We start from the raw sequence: 19642 nt of genomic DNA, 5'->3' as shown, positions 1-19642 counted from the left end.
TATATTTAAAGCAAGTTTTTTGGGCAGTGTAGAGTAGGGCTTGTTGTTTGTCATTTCTCCGATCACAAATGCAGACATGGTTTTATGTTTACGCGGCGCGATGCAACGCAACGCGTAAAAAGAAAGTCATTATAATCCATAATTATGTCCCCACTGGATGCAGCGAATGCCTCGTTTATAATGGGTTTTCATGTTTTTGAATCATCGCTCCGGCTGGACAGGGCATCATCACAGTATGGTGAGGGGCGTAACATTTCCGTCACATGCTTGAGGTATTCGGTCAATCACAACGCACTGGATAGCTGGCCAATCACAGCACACCTCGCTTTTCAGACCGATGAGCTTTGTAAAAATCGACGCGTTTCAGAAAGGCGGGGCATAGAGGAGAAACAATAATGTACAGTATGTGGAAAAATAATGTGTTTTTTTAACCTTAAACCGCATAAACACATTTCATTACACCAAATACACAAAATAGTGTTCTTTTTAGCAACATCATATGACCCCTTTAAGAAATCCTGTTTCATTATGTTCTGGTTTGAGTATACTGCTGGAACTTTGCATACACAATGAAAAGAAGCAAGCAAAGTGTAATTCATAAATTACAGCATAGCTGACCTTATAAAGGGATAGTTCACCCAAAAATCATGACATCAATTTAAACCTATATGACTTACTTTCTTCTGATTAACACAAAAAGAGATGTTAACCAGGACAACCATGATGTTGTTTGTGATACAATTATGTGTTAAAATTACCAGGGACTGACAAGAACCAACAATGTAAGGAATTATAAACATCAATCTTGGTCTGGCAACTTTTTGATGCACCATATTTCAATGTGAACATGAATGAGATTTGAGAGCTGTGGTGAAATTTATCACTGAATTATGATTTAAAGTTCAGTGTTTCTCACACAAAACATCTTCAGAATCAGAACACTTAAAATATACAGCAGAAAAGCAGTTATATGGACTTGTTTTGGGTTTTTTCTCATGGCTATCTCCTTTTCTGTTCCATGGAAGAAAGAAAGTCATACAGGTTTAGAATGACTAAATGAATTTTTGAGTAATCTATTCCTTTAAATTGGCATTTTACTAACAAAGAAAAAACATGTGAAACTTAATGGGTATAATGCATTAAATTATTTAAAGTAAACATTTAAATTTCTTGTGTCCCGGCAAAACAGGTATTTTCAATATTTAAATCAGAGAAGTGATCCATTAATTTTGACAGTTATGAAGATACATAGTCCTCTGTGTGACCAAAAAAAGCTATGTAAAAGGATCTGTCCATCATTTTGCACATAAACAAATCTGCACATTACTATAGTGATTCTTGAGAAAGTGCTGTTACTTTACTGGCACTATACACACAAACTAATGATGATTGAGTTATGGAATGAGCAGTTTGTAGAGCATGTACATTTATGGCTCTGTGTACGCTGGAGTCCGAGTAAGTGTGTTTACAATATGAATAAATGTGTGTGCTGTATATGCCTGGTATAAAACACATTCTAACCATGACTCACCTCCCAAGCTCCACACTAAAATGAAAAATCGAGCCACAAGTGTGTTTCTGGTCAACGTTCTGCAGTCAGTTGTAAGTGGGAGCTGGGGGAGAATAATAAACAATAGTGGTCTGAGGTGCCTCAGGAGTAAAGCTCCCCTTGGCAGCTCTGGGAGGCGCTTTATAAATTAGAAATGAGTCTTGTGGCCAGGTGCACCAACAATAGCTGCCTGAGCTGCTTAGCTGGCAAACCCTGTCCTCCCACACCCCCACCCTTACACTCTTTCGGGTTCTCTCTCAGCACCCCCTCTTCTCGGTGTGTGAGGGGTCCGGGACAGCTTTGCGCACTTGTGTTCATCTTAGTCCCGTCAGGAAACACCTTGAAGCCAGAAGGGAGTTAGAAAGAATGGCAAGGATGTCAGTGATATATTTAAACCTAGATAAAGCTGCTTTTGTATGATCATGTTTTGTTCTGGCAAACCATAATTATATGGCATATTTTGTAATGTACAATTACGGCACATTTCCCTCAGACTGAAAGCTTTAGTTTCAATAAAACACTCAGCAAACCTGTACATGTATGTCTCTGCAGTAATGCTACCATTTTCATTTCCCTGGTCACTTAGCACTTCATTACTTAACGTAATGTTTATGGCTAATTTCAAGAGAGTTCAACCCCTTAACCTTCATTCCATGTCTGGTTTTTGGGAGGCTTAAAGGTGAACGTTTCAGGCTATAAATTACTTCTACATTCATGTTCCCTTTAGGGTTTTGGTATACCCAAAAGAATTCAACAATAGCAACACAGAAAACTGAAACTTTCAACTGAAAATCCTGCACTGAGGAAATTTCATTTTTTATTTTTCTTGCAAACTCTATGTCAGTACACAGGAACCTGTTAAATAAAACCCTGGGTTTGCCAGATTGCGTCCTTTTTTCCAGCAACAAGAGACTAGAGTCTTTCATATGAGAACTGTAGCAAATAATGGAACATCCTGAACCACTAAAAAATATTAAATAGATATTTTCCCACAATCTATAGGATTTAAGGTGCTTTTACAAATTAGGTGTCTAATTTTTAAGTATCAAATGTATTTTTTATGAAGATTTGAATGTTATATTACACGATTGATATGTTGATATTCAGTTTTTATATTATCAGTAAGTGACCTACATTGAAAAGTAAAGATTTTCCCCCCAAATCATTCTGTTTAAAAATCATCAGTATGCAATTTTGGATATATATTTTATTCCTATCAAGCAACAATGAATGTTTAACATTAAAGTAATTGACTAAAATATTTTTCACTAGATAATAGATTAATGGCAATTTTAGAGATATTTTTCACGATTTACATTAATATTTATTCATGTCAGGAATTAGTTATAAAATGTATGTATGCCACTGAAATGGCACCACTTTTAAGATTGACATTTTGTTGGCATCTTCATAGTTTGCTTGCCATGGGTTCTTTACCTTTGTTTCATGTGCTTTACCACAAAACTATCATTGCTCATCTGTTCCTTGGCTCCAAAGATTGTCTACATAAGGGGTCACCAAACTCGGTCCTGGGGGGCCGGTGTCCTGCAGAGTTTAGCTCCAACTTGCCTCAACACACCTGACTAGAAGTTTGAAGTATACCTAGTAAGAGCTTGATTAGCTGGTTCAGGCGTGTTTGATTAGGGTTGGAGCTAAACTCTGCAGGACACCGGCCCCCCAGGACAGAGTTTGGTGACCCCTGGTCTACATAATTTGATTTAACAAATATGTTGAATTCTTGTCATAGAAATTTGAATGATATACACAAGGGAAATTTTTTTTCCCCCCTTTTCTTTCTCTAGTCAGGCCAACTGTGCCAAGGCATGACCAAAACCTTCACATCTACTATAATTCCAGGAATTCAGTCAGGTCTGATGAGTGTGTCCACTTATCAAATATCAGAGTTGCTGGAAAGATCAGACCTCCCACATAGCACCAGAACACTGTGATAGATCCGTCTTGGCAACTGCATGAAGATAAGTAGCACTTACAGTTTATATTTTGCCTTTAAAAATAGCAGAGGCTTTATCAGCATTTATTTAATCAAGAGGTTGGCCGTTATCTATTCCTGGACATTATGAAGCAAATTCCTATGTAAGTAAGAGAGGAGTCAAAGACCAATTGGAGGTAGAGGTGACTGGGAGATGCAAAGCACCTTAGCATTCTTTGATGCAAGCATTTTACAGAGAGTAATCATAACATAATATCTGTAAGGAATCTAAACAATCATCTTCAGACTGTCTCATGAAAGCACCTCAAAACCTTTTAAAGATCATTTTGGTTTTGTAAATGAACACAGTACAAGCAGGAGCATAGGAACAACCTAAAAAGTGTTTACATTTTATATTTTTTAAGTTTTCAGTTCCATTAGCCTTGCTTCACTATATGACACAATTTTAATGTTAAACACTGTTTAAACAGATAAATTCCTATGGGACACAATTTTAAAGCATAACAATGGAACATTAAACATCTATCAAGCATCATTAATTAAAATGCATGACGAAATGGCAGAAATTGAACTGCAAGGTACTTTGCATCTATTTTATGGTGTGTTGAGCTTTTTGTATGGCGAATTGTCTAATTTGATATATAACAACAAGGCAGTTTATCATAATACTAATAATTTAGATGAGAATTAATTTTAAACATGTTACACAACCTGTTATGGATTGGGCATCTACTTTATTTGCCCACATATTTTTCTTTATCAAAACCATGATGTTTGTCCATATTTTCATAGCATTTATTATTATTCAAACTCATCTCACTGATGTATTACAATTGTAAACCCTAATAAACCCCACTTAAAGTATGCAAATATGGTCTGTTAACAAACACTAATTAAAAGCAGAAGGTGTTGTCTGACCTTTGGAAACAGAGAGTGAGTTTTAATCATAGATCGTTTCCTAATAAGGCAAAGCTCTATCCTGACTCTTTCCAGGCTTTTGAAGACAGCTGCAGTAACTATGACGGGGATGAAACCACATCTGAAATACATTTTGCAATACTAGGTCATTTACTAAAACCATATGTCCAAAGATTGGTCTTGGTATTACTCCTGCATTTTTCATTCTTGAATGTTTTTCTATTGAGATACACAGCAAAATAATTAGCTTTTTATTTCTTACCGGCGTTAACAGGAACTCTGCATTTATTGGCTTTTTAATAATAGTTCTGTGTTTGAACATCACACCAATCAATCTGAGGTTATGTAGTTGTCTCGTTGATTGATTTAACATGTTAGTTGAGTGGTTGATGTGGTTTATTGTTACCTAAAAATGTGAGTCCTTGTGTGGCAAGAGTGCTAGCCTAGACCAACAAGAAAGACTTTTAAAATGTTTACTTTTTAATCTTCAGAACACACGAATGCCGAAAGGTGAACCATTATCACAATTAAAACACATCACATTATGTATTTGGCTGTGTATAGTTGGTATGGATATGCCATCATCCAAAACCAACTCTGTGAAATCAGTTTGACAGCTGAACCATGAGAGATTTGTTAGAGTTTGCGTTTCATATCATAACCATATTGAAACAAATAAGAAAAGCATGCCTAGGTTGGGATTCTTCTCAAAACACCACAAAGGTAAAATGGAGCATAAAAACAACAATTAGCTGTATCTGGCAGTCATGTCTGAGAGATGCAGACAGTTTGATTAACTCTGACAGTCTTTTTTTTTTTTTAATACATAGAGCATGGCCCATAAATCATCTGAAGCATGGCAGTGAAATTGCCGTTTATTGAACTTGTGCTCATTGTTGATACAAGACTGTTGCAACATTCTAGAGAGGATTAACATGCTTGAAAAACAAGCAGTACGAATGAATGCTGCCATTTATTATATATTAAAAAAGTATATTAAAGTAATTTCACTTTATGAATAATTTACCTTGGCCATCGTACATGTATTCTTTTCTCTGTAATTATACCAGTCTGTGTGTTTGGCCTGAACTTTTCAGCTGCTACCTATCAAGGCATAAACCCTCATTATGAAAAGTCCCTCATACATCATAGTGAACCAAGTTCACAGATCAACTCATATCAACTAAGCAAAATAAACTCAAAATAATCTAAATGTTCTAAATGTGCAAACTGAATTCTAGGATAAATAATACTAGTGTTTTGTAATGGTGTGACTATACTGGTCAGGATGTTCTGTACATATTAACCATATCAATTCTCTGTATGGGACAATGACTGTAAATGACCACCACAAATGTGTTTCAAAACTAAAACTTTGAACTACTAGTTTAATAAAGACTGTAAATAACATGGTGTGCAAAAGACATTAACATTTTTATAGTCTTTATTTGATATTTGTGCTAGAATTTTATGTACAAAATGATTGCCAACATAAAAAATGGGAATAGAGAAACATTGAAACTAATAGTGCTACACCACAAGATAATTTTATGGAAAAAAAAACAAGAGACACGTTATGCAATGCACACTATACATTCTTAAATGATTGGTGACATGCATTTCAGACAAAGCTGTGGGCTAAAATGTCAAGAGTCTTGTGTTACGTTACAATTAATAAAACCTCCTTTCACCTGCAACGCAAACAGCGTTATACACTAACAGTAGCGAGTTGTGAGATTACATGGAAAAATGTCCTGCAGGAATGAACATTTCTATCAGTATTGTTGACGTTATATGCTTGAGTACTGTTCTTTTATATAATAATTTTACTAGTCAGAAAACAGCTTGTTCTACAGCAGATAAAGTATAGGCCTATGTATACAATATTCTACCATCAAACAGAATCCATAATCAACTCATGGATAAGTTATAGGGGTCTGGGCAGTTCAATTTGTCATATACATGGCTTTAGCAGTGCAATAAATGTTATGCATATATATATTGCCAGTAATTAAGCAAAGCAGACCTCTTTTTGATGACTGATTGGTACAGGTCACATAAAGGACTGTGACCGATGCACCCTGTAAAGTAATGTTGTCTATTGAACTTGGAGTAACTTTAGCAACTTATAGTAGACTCGATAGACCAATTTCAGTGTTTGCAAACAGTGATGACGGTTTTTGTGGGCGGAGCCTATCTGGTGGCAAAAAATGACCGTTTTAAAGTAGCAGTCTATGGAAGCCATGGAATAAAAGAATAAAAAAGGTAATTCTGACATTTTTCTCTCAATTCCAAGATTATATCTCACAATTCTGATAAGAAAAATCAACTCGTCATTCTCTCTTTTCCCCTCGGCTCAGAATCATGAGTTTATAATCCCACACTTCTGACTTTTTTTTCCTCAGAATTGACAAACTCGCAATTGTTAAATTAAATTGAGTTATAAAGTCCGAACTAGAAGATATAAACTTGCATTTGCGGAAAAAAGGTCAGAATTGGCCTTGAAATAGGTAAATGTTATAGGTTTACTTTAAATAGTAGGCTATTTCATGCTGTAACTGCAGAGCTATACAATATGTCCCCTATGAACTGCATATGTGAATATTATGTAGACCTACTGTTTAAATCAAATTTATGCTTTAAAAGTAGGGTAATCATAGCAGGTTTCATATAGTATAGTCTGTCTGTTTAAACGTCTGCGTTTAACTTCAAATGGCATCTTTGACGACAGTATTCTATAAAAATGATTTGCAAGTCGATTCTGACATCCAAAGCCACAACAATACATTTTTTTTGTCTTATTCCATGGATTTTACCCATTTCCCTCCACTTGTTACCAGTGTTTTTCTGCCACAACAATGTTCGTGCAGCTGCAAGTGACATAACTGTGGCGTCTACTCCAAATTGGTCTATATGCCTAAAGAAATGGCTTATATGGTACTTTCACAGCGTGTGCAAAAATGTTTGGCAGAGAATTATGCGTTGAAATGGAAATCTGTTGTAGTATTTTTCTTAGAAAAATTTAAAAGAAAAGTCAACAATCAATTGTAGGTGAATTATGATAATTTTACAACATATTATCACCAGTTTGGATATATACAAAAGTGATCCGTTGGTTGTGGTGGAGAGTTTGTCTACTGTATCATTCATTATCTTTTCAGTCTTAAACAGCACAGATCCAAGAAAAAACACCTCAAGTGTTTGACCTATACATGAGAAATATATATATAGTACATGAATAACACAAATAAAACAATATTTTGGGTTGCCTGGATGTGCAAGTTCATAAAGTAAGTGGGAGCTCTGAGAATGTTTATTTGAAGACATTCTCAAAAGCAGGGCACTTGTGGCTTTTGAGTTTTTTCATGGTCTTTTTTAACTCCTTGCTGGATTTGTCCCACTTGTGAATGCCGGTGAGAATGTACTGTTTGTCCACCTTGCGTCCCATGATAAGGTATGTGTTTCCGAGATTTTCTAGCTGCGTGCAGGGGCAGTCGGCGCCGTTCTTCAGGTACAGAGTGAGTTTCTTCAGGTCCTTCTTCTTCAAAGTGCCCGGCTTTAGGATTTTTTTCCTCTTCTGCAGGATCACCTTGCGATCCGTGTTCTCCCGTTTGACCTCTTTGATCTTGGTCTTTATGGCTGAAAAAAAAACAGAGATATGGATAAGGTTGAGAATATGGATAGAGAATTGCGATCAGCTTTCTGAATTTTCTCCAGTGGGTGGAGAGGAGACTGAAGATTACATCATCTTGCCAGTAAATAATAGTTTTCGGTATTTCTTCAAAGTAGGCCCTTATGTTTATTTCCATAATGACATGTAGATTTTGAGCCCCCACACTGTTTTTAAACACTGCTCCCACCTACTGCATCTGTTGTGGTCTATGATATTGCAAAGCTTTGTTCAATCTTGCATCGTATCCCTGGACAGTGCAGCGCTCTCTCATCTACACAAAGTCATCTAATCTCTCAGGCCACGTGCTGGGTTCAGAGAGGCCAAGAAGGGTTTGGGTTGCAAGGGGTATCACTGGCAGTGCCCAAACGTCCAAGGCCATAAAAGAGAGATTAGACTGCTAAGTAATCCAGGGGGCATAAACAGAGATGAAGGAATGGAGGAGAAAAAATACAAATGAGAATGTGTAATCAATATCAGTCCTGTCTTCTCTGCCAATGGTCTCAGGGCAAAGCCATAATGATACTGGTCTCTCTGTCATGAATTCCGTCAAGTTCAAGAAAAAACATCAATATCCTTGCAAACCAAAACCACTCTCATAGCCGTATTCTTTTCCCAGGGGGCAAGAATGTCCCAAATTGACTGCTCTCTGCCCCTCTAGACGTAACTAGATACTAGGTTTTGTTCCTTTGAATACCTCTCTTATAAGCTTGGGGCAATTAGTCAAAGGTCAGAATTTTTCTTGGCTGTAGGTGAAATGTTCCTCATTTAACTATTACTCCACTGGAGAAAAAAAAATCATCATCAAAAAAACATTCATCAAGCACCAAAAGTAACCAAGGATGCACTGATAACAATAATTCTGATAATTATTTTTAAGTTATGTCTCATTAACAAAAAATGTCTGATATATTTTATAGGTTTTTGTTTACTGTGTGGAGACAGGTCTCGTTCTGTATAGGGATGCAACGATTATAGATTTTGTTGGTACGATTATTGTCTGAGGAATAATCACGGTTTTACGATTCGATTATTACGATTATTATGCATTTATTCATTTCCCAACATAATATCACATGAACACTCTTGAGATATTAAAGTGTTATTTATTGCTGGCTTTTGAAACAGAAATAACACAGTAACCAACAATACAGCACACTATTCTGTGTGTAATTTATATAATGTATAAATATAATGTAAATACAAATCAATTAAAAATAAAAACAAAAGACTAAATCAAATCAATCTTTTTAAATGCTAGAAGTGAATTTAGGCATCACAACAAAGTGCAATATGAAAACAGATATTCATTTTGAGATTTGCTAAAGATTAATTCATCGACAAATGTAAATTAGTGTTTTTTAAAGATTCATTTTAAGTGAGCATTATTTGCCTATAAAGGTAATGTAGATGTAAAAATAGGGGAAATGAGCATGAACATTTAAATATCTAATAGTGACTGATACAATAAATTTAAAAAAAAATTATAATATCAACCTATACAATTAAATAAAAAAAAGTCTAATAACTGATATGGTACTGATAAGTGACAGAAAACGGTTGGTAAAAACCTCTGCAAAGATTTCATAAAATGATGTACCTTATCCATCAGTATAAGACAGACTCTTGACTTTTACATGGGTAAATTCTGTCATGACCACTCTTTTGACCACTTAACTCCTGTTTTAATCTAACTCCACATTCTTAGATTTGTCTTAAAGGGGTCATATGATGAGATTAAAATTTTTCCTTTCTCTTTGGAGTGTTACAAGCTCTTGGTGCATAAAGAAGATCTGTAAAGTTGCAAAGACTAAAGTCTCAAATTCAAAGAGATATTCTTTATAAAAGTTAAGAGTCAGCCACGCCTACCTAAAACGGCTCGTTCTAACACGCCCCCACATATCTACGTCACAATGTGGGAAGATTTGCATAACGCCGCCCAAATGTTCACGCAAAGAAAGAAGGCGTAACTTTTATTCTCGCTGCAGTATTGTTGCTGCCGCCATGTCGAGAAGGCGCTGTATGTTTCGTTGTGAAAGCGAAACTACTTTGTTTGGCCTTCCAAAAGAGGACGATATGGCTTTGTTATGCCTGGAGCTGATCCGTGCTGGTCGCTGAGGAAATACATTAACTTCGAGCTATGGATCGCCGGATCGGCTTTCACCGTGGACGAAGCGGAGTCCAGCCCGGGGTCATCACATGTGGTTGCCGCAAGCCCGCCGGATGCTCCTTCGTCGAATTTGCCAGCCGCGCCGTTCTCAAGCCCACCGGCCTCCGCTCACTCTAGCCCTCCGCCCGTTCCTCACTCTAGCCGCTGGCCGTTCCTCACTCTAGCCCCCGGCCTCTGCTCACTCAGCCCGCCGCCCATTCCTCACTCTAGCCCCCGGCCTCTGCTCACTCTAGCCCGCCGTGTGCGACACTGTTTCTCGTCGTGAAAGCGAAACTACTTTGTTTGGCCTTCCAAAAGAGGACACGACTAGAAATCAGTGGTTAAGTTGTATTTACAACACTGTTCCAGAACACTTCAAACCAAATATTCAGATGTGTGCAGCACATTTTATGGAGGACTGTTTCCTGATCCTGGTAGAGTAGACTACAATGCCGGTGTTTCTGACTCACACACTGTAAGTCCGTTTTTTGTATTTAAAGAATTTGCCACTGACGATTCAAACGCGAGTTTTGGGCAGTGTAGATTACGGCTTGTTGTTTGTCATTTCTCCGATCACAAATGCAGATATGGTTCTATGTTTACGCGGCGCGATGCAACGCGTAAAAAGACAGTACAAGTCATTATAATCCATAATTATGTCCCCACTGAATGCAACAAATGCCTTATTTATAATGGGTTTTCATGTTTGTTTTTGAATCGTCGCTCCGGCCTGATAGGGCATCACAGTATGGTAAGAGGCATAACATTTCCATCACATACTTGAGGTATTCTGCCAAACACAATGCACTGGATAGCTGGCCAATCACAGCACACTTCGCTTTTCAGACCGATGAGCTTTGTAAAAATTGACGCGTTTCAGAAAGGCGGGGCATAGAGGAGAAACAATAATGTACAGTAGGTGAAAAATAATGTTTGTTTTTTTTACCTTAAACCACATAAACACATTTCATTACACCAAATACACAAAATAAAGTTATTTTTAGCAACATCATATGACCCCTTTAATCTGTCTGATCTATCAGTAAACTCTCTTTAACCTGTTAATCTTTTAATTTCCTTAACCTTCACACGAGTCAACTCCACGGTGGTCCTGCCATAATATAACTTCAATGGCTGTTACTTCAATGGCTGTTATACGAAGAACGTAACATCTTAGCAACTTCAACGGTCTAACATCAGTGACCCACCAGTGAACTTCAGAAGAATTTGGTCCAATTAGCAGGCCGATCCTGAAGACCCGTGGAAATGAGCAGACATCGGTATTGAGATTTACTGCTAATTATGCTTTAACAACCTGATTAGTCTCCATTGGCTGTCAGTGAGCAGACCACAGTGAAACTAAATCTTCATCATATCCTCTTGAACCTTGACTTACAAATATCCTCTACAGCCTGGAGCATGAAAATATAATGCTTGATCATTGCCAAGGAAAGTTAAAGTTCCCCATGAGGACCCCTTTTAAGTCATGAGAGCAGCTATAGTTATACTTATATTACAGTTATACTGTAATTCAAAGAGTTACATGATGAAATGTGTTTTAGTCCGCAAGCCATAACCTCATATCTCACACCTCCTCACTTCTAATGACTCTTGCAGAAATAAGCCTGTCTTCCCAGTATTATTAGTGCACATGGAAGGGATTACAGCTTGATCTGAAGTCTATAAAGGAGCTTAGTGTTTGATGAAATAAAAAAATGGTCTGAAGGTTAAAGAATTATCAAGTCAGGCTAGAAAGAGTCTTGCCTACCTCCCACATCCACTTTATCTTAGTTCAAATCCCGCTTTAACTCCACTGTGAACTCCTTTTGCACCTTGTGTTTGTGAATGTAATCCTTACAAATGCAGGGACATGGGTACAGTTGAATACCTTCAGATGTGGCTTTACAGCTAATATGTGTAACACCACACTTTCCGAACAATAACAATGGGAAAGCTATAATAGGTTTGGTTTCTCTTGTTCTCTGTAATCCAGTGTCTCGAAAAGGTCAAGCCAAAATAAAGCGCCATATAAATCAAGCCATTGGAGATGCCTTTCTAATGTCCCTCAAAGTGACAAGTCAATATCAGTGTTGACTAGCATACCACTCTGAAAAGTCTACACAGATGTGAGGATAGTAAGCAAATATTGTGCGCAATGACCGCACATAATTGCTGCATTCATACAACATACTACAAAAACACGAAGCAGCCACCATTTCCAAGCACAGTTGGTAGATCAGATTCTAAACACAAACCCGAGCAGATAATGTTTCAATCTCAGATGGTCCAAATAAGTAATTCATGCTTGAAAGCTTTGGTAAATATTTGATAAATAAGATATAAACAAAGAGAGCATATCTCAGAAATCGTGTGGTCACAATCAGGGTTCTTTCCAAAATGAAATGAATCATTTTGATAAAAAAACTGTGAAAGTATTCACATCATCTGTGATAACCATTGCTTTAAAAAACCTTTTAGCCTTCGTCCCTGATCTTTGACCTGGCTTCCTCTGTCATTCTGGAGACATGTCCAGAAGTAATGATGCCATAAACTCAGTAGGGAGAGTTTGGGCTGAAACAATTCACAAACATGGCACATGTGGCCTGGGATGAGCTCCAGTTAAAATGGTGCTACACCATACAGTTTTACTACAGGAAAGCTGAGCATGCATCACTGACCACAGGATTGACAGCCAACTAAAGTGTGCTAATGCAGTACTGTTTTGTCGGAAAGACGAGATAGAATGGCAATAAAATGTATCTATACTTTGTCTTCTGTTCCCATATTCTTCAAATATCTGGTATTCACAAATCTTTAGGATTTTCTGAGTATCCAGAGCTGTTGTATAGAATATGTATAGAATGTATAGAAGCTTGATGGAGAGACTAACCCATACATTTACTTCCTCAATTAAAGCAAGATTTCACAGCGTGAACCCTGCCTTCCCTCACTGTCTGTCTTTGGCAGTATCCTGGATAACAAATGTAGTACTGAGGTCACAGAGAGAGAGTGTCAGTGGGGTCGGTTTACATAAAGCTGACCAGAGACAGACGGCAGCTTTCCAGAGATAGCTTACCCATTTCAAACACTGAATGAAACTTTATGGTTTTGTCAGAGGCTAACCAAAACCAGCTTTTGTTTTCCTCTTCAGAGGAAAGCAGGAAGTCACTCTCGCACTGCTCTCCTTTTGTTGAGGTAACTCCTGCTGTGATTGGCCTTAATGGCTGCAGTTATAGGCTCATTTAACAGTCATTGTTGTTAACCATCCTCAAAAATAAATGTTCAGTAATACTGAAATTCTAATAACAAGAAATTAAACACATCTTTTGTAACAGTATGGAAAAAAGGCCACTAATGTACCAATGTCATTCAATCAATATATCATTCTAAAGTTGTGTTGGTAAGATATTTTTAATGTTTTTAAAAGAAGTCTCTTATGCTCACTAAGGCAAGCATTTATTTGATCAGTAACAACAGTAATATTGTGAAATATTATAACAATTTTAAATAACCATTTTCCATTTTAATATATTTTAAAATGTAATTTATTTAAGTTTAATTTAAAAGAACAGCATTTACATTTTAAATAAAAATATTGCGTATGATTAATTTATTTACAAATGCATCCTTGTTGAATAAAAGTATTAAATTATATATATATATTTTTAAATCGTACTGTCCTTATAATATATATATCCAATTAACTCCAGTGGCCAAAGAGTAAACTCTTGACAGTCTCTGCCCAGAGGTCAACCCCTGGGCTGTCGTCACATGGAGGACAGGAGAGCAAACATCCCAATTTAGAGCTGTTAGTAACAGCCAACTAAAGACTGTACAGCCTCTGTGAATTACCGCAATTCATTAGTTAAACAGTCATGGCCTCTCAAAGGGTAATCCAAACCATGCAGCTGCTGCTGTTTTAATGTTTAAAACCATTGCATTGTTCCATTAAAAGTGGATTTGGCAGTCAAGACAGTTAAATATGTGCAAAATAACAAAATTGTGATCCAGTGATTCTAAAAGTGCTTGAATCTGTCCCAAAAGCAGTGTTAATGGCCATGAAATAAAATATCATTCTGGCACTCGACATTTATGGCTAAAGAAAGCTATGACTCAACGTGATGACTTAACACTGATGAAAGGTGGTCCTCATCTTTAAACTAAACTAAACTAAACTGAAATATTTAATATAACAGTAAGCAGCAAGTCATTATAAAAAAATGAATTGCTATGGTTTCCGCTCCTAAAAGAATAAAGTTTTCCCTCATTATTATAACACAAGACCATGAGAACCAAATTTAAGATGAGCAGGAACATTAAACTACAGGCATCTGTATGAGGCTGCTGGGGAAGCTGAAGGAATAGGTGAATACTTTTGGTTCAAGACTGTGGGGTTTTGGCTGTTCTTTCAAACGAATATATATCAGTCTTGGCTCTCTTGTATGCCTACTCCATTTCCAGAATACAGAAGATGAGAGAGGAAGATGGGCTGCAGTCCTGACATGTTCAGTGTGTGAGCGCAAAACAGCATGGATGTGTGTTTTTTCTGTGTGTAGGCATGTGTGATATTATGTTCTTACCAAATTCACTGGCGCACATGTGCTCCAGAATCACATCCGTTTTCATTTCATTGTCACAAGGAGGACAAACTGGGGAGTATCCTAAAACAGAGGAAATGCTGTCAGTGAAATGTCAGAGAAATTCACCATTGGTATCAAAATCCAGAGTAATTGTGACCAAATGTTTTTTTTTTCTTTGTGTACTTTGGTATATTTAGTCCCAAATTGTTGTTGTGTGCGACTCTTTGGAAAGTCTGCATTTGGCTTTTAACAGTGGGGATCCAATCACAGTGAAGTTTTCTTTCAAAAGGAGGAGAATTCAAACTTGTTCAACTTCCTCTAATTATCTACTCGTCAGGTAAACTATGGGAATTTCTCCTGGCTTTCTTCTCTTTTTTGAAAGGGCCTGCAATACATCCTGTGCTTTGAATTGTTAGTATACTTTTTTTTTTTTGCGCTGCTCTTCTCATAGCACTAAAAGATTCGAATCAAACCTTTTTAGATAGACATAAAAATGTTTGCTTGTTTCGTTCTTTGCCTGGCTGTCACATGGTAATTTAAAGTAAACCAATATGATCTGTGCTATTTACATTTGTATATAATCTATTGTTACAAGTTATGCAGGTTAGAAAAAGGAGGCACAGGACAACACCCCAATAATGGGCTGACTGTAATTAGGACAACTATTCTTCTCCAGATATCTCCCTATAGTCATGGAAACAGATAAATTAAGCCTTGATCATTATAATCTGCATTTCAACAGGATCAGACTCCCTGTCTGTCTTTATTTACGCTATTTGACAAGACTTTGATTTCATTTTTGGTGACTAATTGTTTTTTCATTTGCATCTATTTAACAGATCACTGTGGAAATTGCACTCAGGTGAAAAGAGCTTGTAAAGACAGCTGCTGGCAAGGAATTCCAAAGATAAACATTTTTATGTCACAACTTTTCTGCGTAATTTAAATGATCACCCACTTGCAAGCTACCAGTGGGTCAAACTATTATTTTAAAGCATTTTAGGCTGATGGCATCAGCAGCAGTAAACTTAAACTGCCCCGCGGAAGATAAAACGGAGTTCGAAAAATTCAGTGGCTCCTGGTGAGTGTTACTTTCTCCCCAGGCATTATTGCCATGGAATCACAAAAAACAGCGGACAAATGGTTAGGGCTTAACCCCTTGTAGAGAGTAGGAAAAGAGGAAATACCTTTCTTCTCTTTAACCCGACACTGCTTGAAGCTTACAGTGGGTCGATATGTGAGGGAGGGTCTAATGTATCTGTGGCTTTGGGTTCATTCGACCATGATGCTGATAGCATGTGATAACAGCTGACAGGATCTCTATGGGGTGCTTATTAATTTAACTTCTCTCTCTGGTATTCCAACTTCCAAGCCATCATGCTAGTGAGCTCTCACTCAGGACTGTGCGTCACTAACAGCAGGCTAGGGCAGATGGCTGAAGTCACAAAAGTATCTTCTTTCAGTGTGTTACATCGTTCTGGCACACAGTCTGTTCATTCTAAAACACCATTGTAACTTTTGAAATGGAAATTCCCTTGTAATTTATGAGCCATCTACATAAGCTAGTTGTACTTTCCCTTGTCTGGGACATACAACTATAGGGCTTGAGTGTTTCCATAGGGAGCTGGTGCCAGATGCCCTGACTTACCTGGTAAAATAGTCCACATGACTACAAGATGATATACTCTAACCTGCCTACTAACCTACCTAATTTGCTTTAAATTACAGGGGAGGTTTTTAATGGGAGTCTCTAAGAGTGTGGAAATGTATTTATTTATTTTCTAACCATCGAAAATGTTAATTTTCTGCTTTGGTGCCACCAGTAAATGAAAGCAGCTGTTCAAATCTCTCCCTTTGTCTGAGCTAAAGTACTATCCTCCTGCATTACCTTATGAAAAAAATGTGTTAACAGGCACAGCAGGGAAGCCTGGCAAAGTTTTTGCTGGTGTCGTATTGAAATAACATTACATTTACAGAAATAACTCATAAATACAGTAATAAGTCATTTTTACAAAGAGAAACTGCACTAAAGAAAATGATCTATTCCAAAAATTAGGTGCCACAGTTGTGAAATAACACCAAATAAATAGATATGTAATAGTCTGTTGTTGGCACACATCCCAGCGTTGTCCTGGAACTCAACTAACACCCTGAAATCAATTGCTACCAGCTGTTAAACAAGCAAAAACTCAGCTTTTCATCTCTCATGCTTTACCTAGAAGCCACATCCCCTGCGTCCTCTACAGATGTTATTGTAAGGAACGCGTTACCTATAGAAATGTTCCCAAAACTGAATCACTTGTCAAATCAGATAAAACCATGAGGTATTTAAGAGCCTGAGAGGCAACAAAAGGTGTGATAAGTCTATATGAAAACCCCCAAATGGACACCGGTCCCTGAAATAACATTGCAACTGCCTTTAAAAAGTTAAAGTGTTACTTCTCACACACAGCAAAAGGTGAAAGGCTGTAACATAGGTAAAATAATACTAAATGTATACAGTATACATTGAAACAGTCAGTATAACCTTACATGTTTATCAGGATAAAAAGTGCCATCACTGAAATATACAGATAGAAAATAAATCAGTATTGGCAAAACAATTACAACTTTTTTCACCCAAATTTTCTTTGCAAGTCAAAATTTGCATCTAGGTATATTCATTTGACATATTTTTGATTAGCCACACATATATATCTTCATGTTTTAGTGAAATCACACCTGATAAAAAATGAATAAGGCCAAACTTAAACTTTTCATGTTAAGCCATTTGGACTTACCAGTGGGCTTGGAGGCCTCTGTGGCATTGGGCGCACTGATGCACACATCATCTTGCGGAAACTTCTCGCAGGTGAGCATCTCAGGCCAGGGAAACCCAAATGCTTCCATGATGGGTGTGCAGCCATCACGCACATTTTCACAGAGCCAGCGGCATGGGTAAATGGGCCTCTCCAGACACACGGGGGCAAAAAGGGAGCACAGGAACACCTGAGTGCCCGGGTGGCAGTTCTTGTGCACCAGGGGCACCCAGCTCCCAGCCTGCTGCTTGACCTCAGCCATAGTCTCGTGCTCCAGTACGTTGGGCAGCAGCATCTGGTTGTAGCCCACACCGTGACAGAGCTTCAGGTCATCTGGGATGTCTACACACTGCGGAGGCTTGTCATAGATACGGCCGTCATTGTAAAACTCTGCCTTCCAGGTATCATACACATACTCAGATGCTTGGCCCAGTGAGACCATTGGCATTATTAAAATGATGATCCTCCAAAGGAACAAAGATGCGAAGGACTTCATTGTGAACACCAGGTCAGGATCCCCAGTCAATGCAGCCCCCAAAGCGGTGAGCCTTGAGTGAAATTAAGTCCTCTTTGTCGACAAAATAAGGAGGGAGAGCCAAATACCTCTGAAGTGAAAGTATTGAAGCTGTAGAAACTCCAGCTCTGAAGCCCCGTATAGCTTGTTGCTGACTCACACAGCTGAGTTGCTTGAAATGCGCTGCGCTCGAGACCAGGGGAGACTGAGACCGCCTCGGCGACCAATAGGAAACTTTCTGCACCTTTTGCTTCTCATGTGTCAATCAAAGTATTCAATGGCCCAATGAATGAGCCAATATCCCCGCCCGCGTGCGTTTCTCCCACTCTCCTTTTGTGGAAACAGGTCTTTAATAACTTCATTTCGATAACATTATTCGAGGCATTGAAATGTATGAGGAGTTACTCGCTGAAGGCTTGTGATAATGACATTTACAATATTCTGAAAAGCCGACAAGAGTAGCCTACCTGAGGAAAACTGTATTACCACGGAACTCTGGTTTGCCGTGCATTTTTAACTCCATGCGGTTTCCTCAATATGTGCGGAATAACATGTTAGCTGTAATAGGCTAGCCTACTGATTTTCTTGATAAACCGGCATATATGTCATTTCTGTTCACATAGCGAGCGTTTAAAGGTGTATATTTCATAAGACATTATTTGCTCTGTATCGTGCAGGGTCTCATTTGTATTTCAACGAGCCAAATTAAGTTAAAACGTGAGGTGTGAAGTCGCCCGACGCATGTTAACTCCTCTGTGCAGTTGTTTTGCTAATCACATTGGTGAGATAATGAAGTCTGAAGATAGCTCAGAACTCATTACCAGCAACTCCCGTTGTCAAGACAGTTTAAAGCAATACGGATTGTAGAAAAATGTGACAATGCAGAATAGCGCAAAATGTTTTCTCAACTTTTGTGTTCCTCTGTGTAGAAAATTAAGAATTAAGAAAATGAATCAGGACAGCCAGTGTGTACATTATTAAACACATTCAGTCAAGGTTATCTTTCCGTTCTCAGTTTAATTTTAAAAGATGATTAAATCGTCACAAAGAGGGTGACAGTCCTGGCAACGTTTAAAATTTTTTTTTTACATACATACAATTTTATACATAACACCGTTTTAATCCTATAAAGCATAGACTACTGTATCATATTTGATAAGCCTCTACATACCTCTCTTCATACTTTTTTCTTCTAAAAATGTACACCTTAAGGTTGTGGCAGGTGTGTTTTTGATGTGAAATCTTTCATATTTTTTATAAAGTAAATGCAAAAATAACTTGTATTGTTCAGTAGCTAACATTTCACGATTATTCAGGATTATCAAGAGTAAGAATATTTCAACATTTAGGCTACTGGACTAAAGCAATTTAGTCACTTTATTGCAATGCAATATGTTCTGAACTATTAAACAATTAAAACTACAGAGCATTGATCATAAACTAAGTATTTAAATCATCTTACTAAGATATATTACTGGGAGATATAGAGTGACAACTGATATTTATATGCATT

General features: G+C 37.5%; 1 protein-coding gene across 1 annotated transcript; it reads right to left on the bottom strand.

The window, feature by feature from the left end:
- Window positions 1-7209: 7209 nt before the first annotated feature.
- LOC107587465 (secreted frizzled-related protein 1-like) lies at window positions 7210-18342 on the bottom strand. Its single transcript, XM_016275253.1, has 3 exons — window positions 17598-18342; window positions 14818-14898; window positions 7210-8057 (listed from the first exon to the last, which is right to left on the bottom strand). The coding sequence occupies exons 1-3, from the start codon at window positions 18109-18111 to the stop codon at window positions 7732-7734; spliced, it is 921 nt and encodes a 306-aa protein (XP_016130739.1). The 5' UTR covers window positions 18112-18342; the 3' UTR covers window positions 7210-7731.
- Between the last annotated feature and the right edge of the window lie 1300 nt (window positions 18343-19642).

The sequence above is a fragment of the Sinocyclocheilus grahami genome, unplaced genomic scaffold, assembly GCF_001515645.1.
Source record: "Sinocyclocheilus grahami isolate Dianchi unplaced genomic scaffold, SAMN03320097.WGS_v1.1 scaffold92.1, whole genome shotgun sequence".
Lineage (NCBI taxonomy): Eukaryota > Metazoa > Chordata > Actinopteri > Cypriniformes > Cyprinidae > Sinocyclocheilus > Sinocyclocheilus grahami.
Note: the sequence above shows the minus strand (reverse complement) of the source record. Positions and strands in the feature narration are given on the sequence as shown.